General features: G+C 38.4%; 1 gene segment (V, D, J or C); it reads left to right on the top strand.

Moving 5' to 3' along the window:
* The first annotated feature begins 3262 nt into the window (after positions 1-3262).
* On the top strand, positions 3263-4083 carry LOC119807222. The segment is given in 2 exon segments: positions 3263-3327; positions 3683-4083. Coding segments are annotated over 2 exon segments (450 nt in total).
* The last annotated feature ends 11305 nt before the right edge of the window (positions 4084-15388 follow it).

Here is a 15388-nt window from a genome sequence, read left to right as displayed (position 1 = left end):
TGGGGCAAGATTCTCATTCAAAACTAACAAGAATCTAACAGAATTTGTTCTTCCTTATAGAAAAAATTTCTGAAATAGGAGAGTATTTCTCAGCCTGTTCATGTAAAAAATATAAAATTGCACAAGTACATTCTTTCATGTATTTCTAACCTTGCCTTTCTCTCTTTTTGTTTCCAGTTTATTTATTTTTTATTAAAAATTGCCATCTCCTCCCCTCCTCCTCCCCCTTCCCTCCCCTCCCCTCCACCCATACCCCCACTCCCTCCCTCTCCAGGCCAAAGAGCCATCAGGGTTCTCTACACTATGTTGAGTCCAAGGTCCTCCCAACTCCTTCCAGGTCCAGGAAGGTGAGCAACCAAACTGACAAGGCTCACACAGAGCCCGTCCATGTCGTAGAGACCAAGCCCATCGCCATTGTCCTTGGCTCCTCGGTCAGCCTCCACCATCAGCCACTTTCAGAGAGTCCGATTTGGTCGCATGTTCCCTCAGTCCCATTCCAAGTGGACTTGGTGGTCTCCCATTAGTTCTGTCCTGCCGTCTCAGTGGGTGAATGCATCCCTCATGGTTCTGACTTTCTTTCTCATGATCTCTCTCCTTCTGCTCCTTATCAGAACTTTGGGAGCTCAGTCCGGTGCTCCAATGTGGGGCTCTGTCTCTATCTCCATCCATCACCAGATGAAGGTTAAGGCTCACAGTGAGCCCGTCCATGCTGTAGAGTTCACATTCATTGCCGTTGTCCTTGGTTTCTCAGTCCTCCTCCACCGTCAGCCACATTCAGAGAGCCAGTTTGGTCCCCTGTTCCATCAGTTCCATTCCAACTGGACTTGGTGGTCTCCTGTTAGATCTGTCCCACCGTCTCAATGAGTAAACGCACTCCTCATGGTCCTGACTTCCTTGCTCATGATCTCCCTCCTTTTGCTCCTCATCGGGACCTTGGGAGCTCAGTCCGGTGCTCCTATGTGGGGCTCTGTCATTTTCTCCATCCAATGCCAGGTGAAGGTTCTATGGTGATATGCAAGATCATTGCCAAATTCCTTTTATGAAGCTACAATTACCCTGATGCCAAAACCACACAAAGACTTAACCAAGAAAGAGAATTACAGGCTAATCTCACTCATGAACATCGATGCAAAAATTCTCAATAAAATACTGGCAAACAGAATCCAAGAACACATTAGAAAAATTATCCACTATGATCAAGTAGGCTTCATCCCAGAGATGCAGGGCTGGTTCAACATACGAAAATCTATCAATGTAATCCATCATATAAATAAACTGAAGGATAAAAACCATATGATCATCTCATTAGATGCAGAAAAAGCATTTGACAAAATTCAGCACCCCTTTATGATAAAGGTCTTGGAGAGATTAGGGATACAGGGGTCATTCCTAAATATAATAAAGGCTATTTACAGCAAGCCGACAGCTAACATCAAATTAAATGGAGAGAAACTTGCCTTTCTCTTAAGAAGTCTATTTTATTAATTGGGTATAGGAGCTGTGCAATTGCTCTGGAGGTCTGTCCTAGATTGCTCTTTATGGTTGTGCTAAATACTATGAGAAAAGTCAACTTGTGAAGAAAAGATTTAGTTGTGTATGTAATTCCGTTTCATAGTCCATCATTAAGGGAAGTCAGGGAAGGGATGGAAGCAGGGCAGGTACTGGGAGTCAGGAACAGAAGCAGGGGCAATAGAGGAATGTTGTTTACTTGACTACTCCCCATAGTTTGCTCACCCTGCTTCCTCATACTACCTACCACCACCTGCCTAGCATTAGCACTATGTATGTTGAGATGGGCTTTTCCATATTTGACCTCAATCAAGCCAATACTGCACAGACTTGTTTAGAGGTGAATATCATAGAAGCCTTTTCTCAGTTGAAGTTCTTTCAATGCAGATTGAAATAAATAATACAAGATATTACTATCTTGTATTAATTTGATGAAAATATAACAAATAACAAATAAATAAACAAAACATCCAAAATATTTCCCATCAGTTTAATAACCTGACATTGAGCTCCAAATTCTATTTCTGAGGTATAAAAACTTCCCTTTCTCTTAACTTTGTCCATAATAGCTATTAGCTTTCTTTCTATGTGAAAGATGTTTATCTATTTTATCAGTTTTAACAGACGTATACTAATTGGAGTCATTTTGTATGTAAGAAGACATAGGTGTGTGTCTGGAGGTGCCAATAAAGGCAGAAATGGATATTGGATTTCCTGGAGATAGATTACAGAAAGCAGTGAGCAACTCCACATAGGTGCTAATAATCAACTCCATGTGTTCTGGAAGAAAAGTAAGAGCTCTTAACTCCTGAGCCATCTATTAGTCCCACTAAAGAGAGTTCCTGTCAAAACATCATACTGAAGTCATTTCACTGTATGTTTGATGAGATGTCTCAAAAAATAAAATTGCCTGCCACCAAGCCAACAACTTGAGATTTTCTTAGCCTAACATGGTAGGTCAGAACTTCTCCAATCAATTGTTCTCTATGTTCTCTGTGTGTTCTGTTGAATGAACATGACTCTATAAACATATATACAAACATAAAATGAATAAATAAGAGTAAGGAAATCATTTAATTAATGTATAATGACTACATAATAAGCAACACATATTTAATTCTTATAAAACTGACTTTGAATACACCTGTAAAATATTTTATGCAAACACTAGCAGGCCATCAATTACTTCCAAAGTTTCCTCACACTTTATATCCCTGAAAAATTATAATCCATCTTATTTACATTTTAATTATAAATATTTAAGAAACACCTTCTTCCTTTGTGTTTTATTTTTTTCTGCTCCCAGTAGAAGTATTCAGTGGAACACAGAAAAGACATCTCCTAAGTTCTACATTGAAAATTCTTAAAATGAGATTTTTTTTGTAAAATTGTTGAAAGAAGAGTAAATAGAGATATCAACTCATAAAGAGTTAATACATACATATACCTTCAATTACATTTCTTTCTGTATTTCTGTAATTTAGAACGTATTGCATGTCTGGTTTTGCCTAGATTGACAGTTTTCAGCATGCTACTTTCATATCAGGCATCATATTTTGTTTTGTTATTGTCACCCCTGACATAGGAGATATATTTGATTTTTTTAATTGTGAGAAACCTGCATAACTCTTTCCTATATATATAATGCAGCTCTAACCCCTGTCTTTGCATATGGCACCCTTGGGAGGACACACCCTTGCCAGTCACAGATAAAAGCTCAGTCGTCATTTTGCAGTGACTGATCAGTCTCCGCAGACTGCTTCTTCAAAATGAAGCTGCCAGTTCAACTGTTTGTACTGCAGTTTTTCTGGATTCCTGGTGAGGAAAATAGGAAGTGAGAGGGGAGGAATGGAGGATGAGATTATGTGTTCTGTCCATGCATGAGCAGATGATTATTGTCCTCCGGGATGGAGTCTGTGATATTCATATCTGGGACTTGGATATTCCACCTGAGACCCTGTGCTATAATGAAGATTATGACACAGATAGAGATGGGATGAATTATGCCTATAATCAATTTTGTAATTTCAATTCCCTTGTTTTATAAAGGGGAATTATAGTGCATAAAGTATTGCATATGAAAATTAACATCTGTTGAAATAAATAACAAAAACTGTAAATACAAAGATTGTTCAGAAAGTTTTGTTGTAACTTTGCATTTTTATCATTTCAGCTTCCAAGAGTGATGTTCTGATGACCCAAACTCCAACCTCCTTAGCTGTAAGCCTTGGAGATCAAATCTCTATCTCTTGTAGGGCTAGTCAGAGCCTTAAACATAATAATGGAAATACCTATTTGTATTGGTGCCTGCAGAAGCCAGGCCAGTCTCCAAAGTCCCTGATCTACGAGATTTCCAAGCGATATTCTGGGGTGCCAGACAGGTTCATTGGCAGTGGGTCAGGCACAGACTTCACACTCAAGATCAGCAGAGTGGAGCATGAGGACTTGGGGATTTATTACTGCATGCAATATACACATCTTCCTCCCACAGTGATTCAAGCCCTAACAAAAACATCCTTGCTTGGATTGGCCCAGCTGCTAAATATGTTATTCATCTGTGTCAAAAAATGTTGAGAAACTTCAGATTATTGATTGCAGCTGAGGGACTTCTTTCATGAGTTCCTTGAGTACAACTCCAAACTTATTCATTTCTGTCTTCAACAGCTGCAATAAAAATGATATTGTACCTGCCTTCAGAGAATGGTGAACAGGTGCTCTCTCAACTGCCAAAAATGATGTGGTAAGGCTGAGTGAAAACTGGATTTGGTAAATCCATGTTTCAAGTGTTTTATTTAAGAGGTGCGAGTGGCTCTGGAAGTAATAAATAATTTAGACTTACAGGAAAATTGCAAAACAAGAAACTACAGGAGTTTGCAAAACCCATGAATTGATGTCTAGTGGAAGGAGAGGGTGCAGAAACATGGGTAAAGTCCCCTTTCCCTAGGGCCTGGACTAACAACAGAAGCCAACTTCCATGAATGAAGGGAAACCTAGCCAAAAACCTTGTTTTGTAAGGCATGTCCCCCTTAGTCTAAAGGCGTGTCCCCCTTGGTCTAAAGGCGTGTCCCCCTTAGGCGTGTCCCCCTTAGGCGTGTCCCCCTTAGGCTAATATTGACTTATAAAATCTTGCGGGCCTGCGGCCTGACTGCTCTGTTTTCCTGCGCTCCTCGCTGGAACCTTGGATTTGTAAGTTCCCTTTCCTTTCCTTTATTAAAACTGAATTATATATATTAAAGCTTGTCTGGTGAATCATAACTGCCGATCAACCACGCACCTTCATTTGGCGTCCAACTCGGGCATTTGGGAGCCTTTAGCTCCAGTTCCCGCACTGCGTGGCAGGGACTCAGCCTTGGGCTCTTGATTGCTTCAGAGCAGTTTCCCAGACTAGTCCCTCCCAGCCCCGCTTGTATGGAGCAAAGGACATGTGCGGGTGACTCAGTCTGAGCTCGTTAACCCCTCAGGCAGCACCAGTCCCGGCTGAGTTCGGCCTGGGCCCTGACCTGCCGGAGACTAGCGGTTACTGCCTGCATCCCAGCATTCGAGCTCCGCCGGTACTGCAGACTCGGTTTGGCCGAGCGGTTACTGCCCTCACCACCTACTGGCAGGGAACGGTCATTACAGGTAAAATTTCTTTTGATTAAAAAAAAAAATGTCTGACCATATCACCGTTGAAAGCTTCTGCAGTTTATTTAATTATACTATGGTAGAAATCTTGCAGGATACATATGATATTCCCATAACTTGGATATTTATAGGGCTTGCAATTTTTCTCGTATTTGGTTTCTCCCTTACATGGTTTGAAAATAGAAAAATGATAAAGTCCTTACAGAATAAAACCAGGATTCTTAGGACAGAGGTTGAATGCTTAAGAAAGGGCACAACTGTTTTGAGTGACAACTTTAAGTCGGTCGAGGTATTTGCAAAAACAATTCAGACTGACACCAAGAAAGAGTTTGAAGGTCTCAAGGAAGGGAATAGGGCTTTGTCTGATATGACTCTGTCAAATGAGCAAAATTTAGAAAAACTACAGTCTGATATTAAGGAGAGATTCATTGCTGCGGAGGAGAGAACAGCTGATTTGGATCGTAAACTTCAGTCCCTGTCTGAAACATTATCAGAGAGAATTAAAACTGCTGAATGTGAAAATCGGACTTTGTCTAAAGGATATGACAGATTGGCTGACAGATTGTCAATACAAGAAGGCACAATTCATGCCATGAAAATTCTATCCAAGGATGAGATACTAACTCTACTGGACAAACTTCATGTTTTGGAATCCTCCATGAAGGCCTTGGAGCATAATTCTGGACAGGAGATCCAGGCCTTACAGAAGGCAATAGTAAGCAGATTAGAAAAGATTGAGGAAATTATAGACTGTGATGAACAGGAGCAAATTGTAGAAAGGCGAAATTTAACTCCATCAATGAGTAAAACTCTCCGGGATAATTTCCATAAAGTTCTACCTGCCTTTCCAATAATAACGTCAGAAAAGGTGACTGGTTCCAAAAACCCTAGGGTCATCAAGGAATATACATGGGAACCCATCCGTATGAATGATCTCAAAGAAATTAAACAAGCCATTATGAATTTTGGGCTACATTCGTCCTTTGTTAGAGAGATGCTCAAAACTTGGTCTATAAGCAATAAGGCAACTCCCCACGATTGGGTACAATTAGTATCAGCTGTTCTAGAGAGTGGGTCACAATTAAATTGGAAATGCATGTTCAGACAAGAGGCTACACATTTAGAACAGCAGGAAAGAGCAAAGGGAATTGAGATCTCCCAAATCAAATTCTAGGTGAAGGACTTTTCTCTGATCCTCTGGAACAAGCTAATTATGATGAACACACCTTATCCATATGTACTACAGCAGCCTTAAAGGCTTGGGACAGGATTCAAGACCCAGGACAGAGACTGGAATCATATATCAGAGTTAAACAGTGTCAGAGAGAACCCTTTAGTGATTTTTTACAAAGGCTAACTAAAGCTGTACAAATAGGAATATCTGACCCAGAAGCAAGACGTATAATAATTGAGTCTTTGGCTTATGAGAATGCCAATGTGGAGTGTAAAAGGATCCTGGGGCCTTTAAAGATGAGATCAGTGCCCTTGGATGAATGGGTCTTACATACAATGAATGTTGAATCATTTGACTATGGCACTGAAGCATGGGTAGAAGAAGCAATTTCTAATGCAAAAAGGAGGCATCAAGTTACCAAATGTTTTAATTGTGGCAAGATGGGACATATTAAAAGGAATTGCAGACAACGGATTTTCAGAAATAATAATAATAATAATAATAACAATAATAATAATAATAATAATAATAATAATAATAATAATGCCTCTTCTAGAAATAACAGACGTAGGAGGACTCAGCCTTCAGGTATATGTAGGAGATGTGGAAAAGGCAGACACTGGACAAATGAGTGCAGGTCAACAAGAGATAGACAAGGCAACCTGTTGCCACTGGGAAACTCAATGGGGGGGGGGGCTCTCGCAGGCCCCCATGGTGAATGTGGTCCATTCATTTCTGGTTACTGCCAAGAACATGCCTCGTCAAGAAAATTAGAAAGCCCCATGCCTGCTGTTAAAAGCAAAAATGGCCTGAAAGATGAGTTACGTGTATTTTGGCAGACTTTTATAAATGAACAAAGACCAAAGTTAAGAGTGTGTATAAATGGCGTTTTTATTACTGGCCTACTGGACACAGGTGCAGATGTAAGTATCATTACTCCAGAATCTTGGCATCCATATTGGCCTCTTCAGGATGTAAATGTTCAGTTCCTGGGAATTGGAACCCTATCTCAAGTAAGGCAGAGCACGAGATGGGTTGAATGCATAGGGCCAGAAGGACAAATAGGAAAATTAAGGCCATATGTAGCCAATATTGCAGTGAATTTATGGGGCCATGACCTGTTGCAGCAATGGAATACCCACATTAACATTCCTGCTGCTTCTAGAGCCTATTTTACTGAGGAAAATATTAAAAGATATTACAGAAGGCAGAAACCGGCCATTCGTGCTGTACAAGAACACAAAGAAATTGATGCTCCTCACTACACATGAAGCTTTCAGTGGAGGGAAAATGTGCATTGATCCTGTGGTGGTAATGAAGAATGAAAAGATAGTATGACCCAAGAAAGGACTAAATTACAAAAGCTAGATGATGGCCTGTCACCAATCCATCACACTGTACCCTATATTAAATATTTTATTTTGTTAAAAATTATTTTTCTTAAAATGTGAGTATGATCTCTTTAGTTTCCTTTCAAAGACACAGGGCAGTAAGTGAGTCATAGGTTGTATGACATATCACATGAAATTTTATGATTATGTCCATGATACAATAACATTGATAAGATCAAGGGTCCCAGATCTAACCAAAAGCCTATGTTAGGGCAGTGATAGTGATCATAGCATGATTTAGTACTCTTACAAGCAGATATCCACTATTGTATGTTTGAAGTTCACAGCTGTACAAGAATTTTGATAACTTTCTTGCTCTAGCAATTCATAGAGCATATTTCTGAACTGCGAAAGCTGCAAAGCTACCATCATTTCCTAATGTACAACCAAAACTCATTGTTTCTTTAGCAATAAGATTTATATCTTAGGGTTTTCTTAATTGTTTTGTTTTTGAAAGCAAAATAACTGACAAAAGCCTGTGTTGTTTTGTGATTTGGGGCCTCTCTCATAATAAGGGTTCCTATACATGAAAGTGTAATCTTTGTTTTATAACCCATGGTTTCTGGAGGAACTTTACCCACCATACACCTTGCTTCACTTTTTAAAAATAGAGTTAGAAAGTATGCTTGATTTGACTGTAGGCAAAATACCTAGCAGTGTAGAAGGAGATTGCACTTTCATTTTCTGTCCACCTAGACCCAAATAATCACATAGAAACTGTATTAATCACAATACTGTTTGGTCAATGGTTCAAACATATTCCTATTACATCTTACATTAACCAATTTCTATTAATCTATGTATTGCCACAAGGCAATGACTTACTGGTTATATTCCGGCATTTTTTTTCCTTTAGTGGCTACATGGCATCTCTTTGAGTCTGTGTACTCTCTCTATAAATTTGTTTGGAATTCTCACCTGATTTTACTGATTGCTGAAATGACTTTACTATTCAACCAATAAAAGCATTACATATACAAAAGGACATTCCACATCTCCTCCCTTTTTCTGTTTAATTAAAAAGAAAGATTTTAACTTTAACATAGTAAAATTACATATGCAAAACAGCTATTAAGCTAGAATTATAGTTACAATATTAGTCCATTTACATTTGGCAAAGTCAGGAAAGTACTCTATCATCTATCTTATTTTTGTGAGTATAAAGTTTTACATATAAATTATTTTTATCATAATCCAGGAAAACTTTAAAACCCCAGAAGTATATATTACTTATGTATGCAGGAAGTGAATTATAAGCAACTTTCAAAGTTTTAGAAATGAGAGACACATCTCGCTGCCTGGGTAGTCACCCTAAGTTCTTTTGTAAAACTGGGATATCCATTTTAAGCCTACAGGCCCATAATATCTGGCAGACTTTTCAATAAAACTGAAAATTTGAAGATCTGTTCTGCCTTGTACTGACAAATTTCATCATTTTCTCTCTTCTGTATTCTACTGAATGTCTGTCCATTTCTTCTGTAACAGCAGAAACCCTCAAGTATCATCACACCTTTTGGAAAGTTCAGCAGTCACATTTCTGTGAGTCCTGTGTGTCCTGTTCAGGCATCATACCATGAAGTAGTCCAAGCATAAGCAGTTTATTTCCCAAATGGCTAGCTTTGTCACATTGACTGTAAATTCCATAATGAGTTTCTTCAATGCCCACCAACCTCTATGAAGACATGCCAGAAGACATGTCTCACTGTTGAGAGAAGTCTAAGTTCTTAAATTTTTAAATGCTATATTCTATAGATCTTTGAAAGGTTTGAAGAATAGCTATCCATCTGAAATATATCACTGTACACCTAGGAAACCTAACATGAATATAATTTTGACTATTATAGATGACTATCTATGAATTTATAATTTTAAATTATACTTTTAAATAAGCTGTCTAAATATAATACATTAAACAAGAGTAGAAATAAACATCAGACAAAATTGACTTTAAATTTGTATTAATAAACCAAACTCCATACCAATGTACAACATTCATTTCTGTATCCCTTTCCCTTTTTTGTTAGAAAGACCTTGACTGTGATGATAAACCATTTATAATCAACCTGCATTAAATGAAAACAAACATTTATGAACAATGTTTTATTTGTGAACAACTTATGAACAATTATGAACAATTTATGAACAATTCATATTGAGGTCTTTAATCCATTTTGACTTGTGTCTATTTTCATTCTTCTACATGTTGATATCCAGTTATGCCAGCACCATTTGCTAAATATGCTTTTGTTTCTCCATTTGATATTTTTTGCTTCTTTGTCAAAAATCAGGTGTTCAAATGAGTGTGGATTAATATCCAGGTCTTCTATTCAGTTCCATTGGTAAATGTCTCTGTTCTTATGCCAATACTGGATTGTTTCAGTACTGTAGCTCTGTAGTAGAGTTTGAAGTCAGGGATTGTGATGTCTCCAGAAGTTATTTTATTGTACATGATTGTTTTGGCTATCCTGAGTTTTTTGCTTTTCCATATGAAGTTGAGTTTTGTTCTTTTGAGGTCTATGAAGAATTTTGCTGAGATTTTGAAGGGCATTGCATTGAATCTGTAGATTGCATTTGGTAAGATTGCCATTTTTACTATGTAAATTCTGACGACCCAAGAGCATGGGAGATATTTTCACTTTTTGGTGTCTTCTTTAATTTCTTTTTTTAAAGATATAAAGTTCTCACCATACAAGTCTTCCACTTGTTTGGTTAGAGTTACTCCGAGATATTTTATGCTATTTGTGGCTATTGTGAAGCACCCTTTTATTATTTCTCTGATTTCTTTCCCAGCCATTTTATCATCTGTGTAAAGGTGGGCTACTGATTTTTTTTTACGTTAACCTTGCATTTGCAACATTATTGAAAGTGTTTATGAATTGTAGAAGTTCCTTAGTAGAAATTTTGGGGTCGCTTTGGAAACTATTATACCACCAGCAAACAGTTAAAGTTTGACTTCTCCTTTTCTGATTTGTATTCCTTTGATCTCCTTTTGTTGTCTTATTGCTCTAGCTAGGACCTCAAGAACTATATTGAACAGATATGGAGAGAGTGGACAACCTTGTCTTGTTTCTGATTTCAGTGGAATCGCTGGTTGTTTCTCTTCATTTAGTTTGTTGGCAGTTGGTTTGATGTATGTTGCCTTTCTTATATTTATGTATGCTCATTGTATCCCTGGTCTCTCTAAGACCTTTATCATAAAGGGATGTTGTATTTTGTCAAAATCTTTTTTGGTATCTAATGAGATGATCATGTTTTTTTCCAGCTTGTTTCTATGGTATTTTCATACCATATTTTCATATGTTGAACTATCCCTGCATTTTTGGGATAAAGCTGACTTCATCATGGTGGATCATGGTTCTGATGTGTTCTTGGATTCGATATGCCACCATTTAGTAACTTTGCATCAATGTTCATGAGTGTAATTGTTCTGTAATTCTCTTTCTTAGTAATGTCTTTCTGTGGTTTGGGTATCAGGGTAAATGTAGCCTCATAAAAAGAGTTTGGCAATGTTTCTTCTGTTTCTATTATGTGAAATTATTTGAGGAATATTGATATTAGTTCTTCTTTGAAGGTCTTGTAGAACTCTAAGCTGAAACCTTCTAGTCCTGGGCTTTTTTTTTGTTTGGAAGACTTATGATGACTGTTTCTATTTCTTCAGCACTTATAGGTCTGTTTAATTTGCTTATCTTGTCTATATTTAACTTTGGTAAGTGATATTTGTTCAGAAAGTTGTCCATTTCCTTTAAATTTTCCAATTTTTTTGGAGTACGGGTTTTCAAAATATTCACTGGTAATTCTCTATTTTTTTCTATGTCCATTTTTATGTCCATGTCTATTGTTATGACCCGCTTTTCACTTCTTATTTTATTATTTTGGATATTCTTTCTCTGCCTTTTGGTTGTTTGGATAAAGGTTTATCTGTTTTGTTGATTTTTCTCGAAGAACCAACTCTTTGTCTCCTTGATTCTTTGTATTTTTTTGTTTCTATTTTGTTGATTTCAGCTCTCAATTTCTTTCCTGCTGTCTAGATCTATTAGGTGAGTTTGTGTCTTTTTGTTCTCAAGTTTTCAAATGTTCTGTTAATTCACTAGTGTGAATTAAACAGAACTTCCCAGAGCAAAGACAGTGATCAAGAAGCTGGACTTGAATCTGTTCTTGTCTGTCTAGAATTCTTTTTTTTTAAGATTCCTCAGTATGGCATTCATTGGGGGGTTATTCTCCCCGGATACTGCCTCTCTCTTCCTGTCCCTTCCCAGCTTGCACCCAGAAACACTCCCCCACCTCCCCCCTCCCCCGCCTCATCCTCCCGTCTTTGGGGCCACAAAATCCCACAGCTCAGCGTGTTTGGGCGCCGGGGACCTGGAATTGAGTGCACCCAGGCCGGCGGGAGGTCCCCTCCCTCATTAGTCTGCCTGCGGAAAGGTAGGCCCTTTGTCAGCCAGCTTCTTGGCCTACAAGGGGACCTGACAGTCTGCCAGAGGATCCATCATTCTTTGGGGTGAGTGAGGAGTGAGTGCCTGAACCGCAGCAGCTGCCCGGAGAGGGACCACCAACATTTCCCAACTCCCCCCACAACCCGCACACTTCCTGCTCTTCCTGCAGGGGTTATTCTCCCCGGATACTGCCTCTCTCTTCCTGTCCCTTCCCAGCTTGCACCCAGAATTCCTCCCGCCCTGCATCATCCTTCCGTCTTGGGGGCCACAAAATCCCACAGCTCAGCCTGTTTGGGCACCAGGGACCTGGAATTGAGTGCACCCAGGCCGGTGGGAGGTCCCCTCCCTCATTAGCCTGCCTGCAGCAAGGTAGGCCCTTTGTCAGCCAGCTGCTTGGCCTGCAAGGGGACCTGACAGTCTGCCAGAGGATCCATCATTCATTGGGGTGAGTGAATTTAATTCATTGGGGTGAATTGAACTTCTAAAAGAAGACCCAAAGGGGATTATTCAGAGGAACAAATGGGCAGGCGCCAATGCAAGAATTCCTCCAACAATTTGAAAAACAACATGAAAGCACCAGAACCCAGCGAACTTATAACAGGAGGACTTGAACACACTAATCAAGAAGAAGTAGAAAAAAATTGACTTTATGAAAGTAATAGAGTCCCTTAAACAGGAGGTGAAAAACTCCCTTAAGGAAATGGACGAGAAGAATAACAAAAAGTTTGAAGAATTGAGTAAATCCATAAACGATATCCTAGGAAACCAAGAAAAAACAATCAAACAGATAATGGAAACAGTGCAAGACTTGAAAACTGAAATAGAGGCAAGGAAGAAAACAAAACCCGAGGACCAACTGGATTTGGAAAATCTATGTAAACGAACAGAGACTACAGAAACAAGCATAACCAACAGAATACAAGAGATAGAAGAAAGAATCTCAGATTCTGAAGATACCATAGAGAAAAAAAAACGCACTGATCAAAGAAAACAGCAAATCCAACAAATCCTCATCACAAAACATTCAGGAAATCTGGGACACAATAAAAAGACCAAACCTAAGAATAATAGGCGTAGAAGAAGGAGAAGAAATACAGCTCAATGGTTCAGAAAATATATTTAATAAAATTATAGAAGAAAACTTCCCAAACCTAAAAAAAGATATTCCTATTAAGGTTCAAGAAGCTTACAGAACTCCAAATAGACTGGATCAAAAAAAAAAAAAAACATCCCCTCGCCATATTATAATCAAAACACAAAACATACAGAATAAAGAAAGAATATTAAGAGCTGCAAAGGAAAAAGGTCAAGTAACATATAAAGGTAAACCTATCAGACTAACACCTGACTTCTCTATGCAAACCATGAAAGCCAGAAGGTCCTGGATAGATGTCTTGCAGAAACTAAGAGACCATGGATGCAAGCCCAGATTACTATACCCAGCCAAGCTTTCATTCACTATAAATGGAGAAATCAAAATATTCCAGGATAAAAACAAATTTAAACAATACATAGCCACAAATCCAGCCTTACAGAAAGTAATAGAAGGAAATTCACAAACAAAGGAGTCCAGCATTGCCCAAAATAACTCAGACATCTAGCGACCCTTCACCAGCACATCTCAAAGAAAGGAAACACACAATCTCTACTACCAAATAAAAAATGACAACCGGAGTTAACATCCACTGGTCATTAATATCACTTAATATCAATGGACTCAATTCACCTATAAAAAGGCACAGGCTAAGAGATTGGATACGAAAACAGGATCCAACATTCTGCTGTTTACAAGAAACACACCTCAACCACAAAGACAGACATCTACTCAGAGTAAAGGGTTGGGAAAAGGTTTATCAAGCAAATGGACCTAAGAAACAAGCGGGTGTGGCCATACTAATTTCTAACAAAGTTGACTTCAAACTAAAATCAATCAGAAGAGATGGAAAGGGACACTTTATACTCATTACAGGAAAAATCTATCAGAATGAAGTCTCAATCCTGAATATCTATGCCCCTAATACAAAAGCACCCACTTATATAAAAGAAACATTACTAGAACTCAAGACAGCCATCAAACCAAACACACTGATAGTGGGAGACTTCAACACTCCTCTTTCACCAATGGACAGGTCAATTCGACAGAAACCTAACAGAGAATTAAGAGACTTAATAGAGGTAATGAACCAAATGGACTTAACAGACATCTATAGAACGTTCCACCCAAACAGGAAAGAATATACCTTCTTCTCTGCGGCTCATGGAACCTTTTCGTAAATTGACCACATACTCGGTAACAAAGCAAACTTCCACAGTTATAAAAACATATTAGTAACCACCTGCATCTTATCGGATCACCATGGATTAAAATTAGAATTCAACAACAATGCTACCCCCAGAAAGCCTACAAACTCATGGAAACTGAACAGTCAACTACTGAACCACAGCTGGGTCAAGGAAGAAATAAAGAAAGAAATTAAAGTCTTTCTTGAATTTAATGAAAATAAAGACACAACATACTCAAACTTATGGGACACTATGAAAGCAGTGCTAAGAGGAAAATTCATAGGACTAAGTGCCCACTTAAAAAAAAACGGAGAAAGCACACATTGGAGACTTAACAGCACACCTGAAAGCTTTAGAAAAGAAAGAAGCAGACTCACCTAGGAGGAGTAGAAGACTGGAAATTATCAAACTGAGGGCAGAAATCAACAAAATAGAAACACAGAAAATAATCCAAAGAATCAATGAAACAAAAAGCTGGTTCTTGGAGAAAATCAACAAGATTGACAAACCCCTAGCCAAACTAATCAAACGGCAGAGAGAGAACACACAAATTAATAAGATCAGAAATGAAAAAGGGGACATAACCACAGACACAGAGGAAATCCAAAGAATCATTAGATCTTACTACAACAGCCTGTATGCCACAAAATTGGAAAATGTAAAAGAAATGGACAATTTTTAGATAAGTACCATGTACCAAAGTTAAACCAGGACCAGGTAAATGCTATAAATAGTCCTGTTAGTCGCGAAGAATTGGAAACTGTTATCAGAAACCTCCCTACCAAAAAGAGCCCAGGACCTGATGGGTTCAATGCAGAATTCTACCAGAACTTCCAAGAAGACCTAATACCTATACTCCTTAAGGTATTTCATAATATAGAAACAGAACAGTCATTGCCAAATTCCTTTTATGAAGCTACAATTACCCTGACACCTAAACCACACAAAGACTTAACCAAGAAAGAGAATTACAG

The sequence above is a fragment of the Arvicola amphibius genome, chromosome 2 (assembly GCF_903992535.2).
Source record: "Arvicola amphibius chromosome 2, mArvAmp1.2, whole genome shotgun sequence".
NCBI lineage: Eukaryota > Metazoa > Chordata > Mammalia > Rodentia > Cricetidae > Arvicola > Arvicola amphibius.
This window is presented reverse-complemented; position numbering and strand designations above follow the sequence as displayed.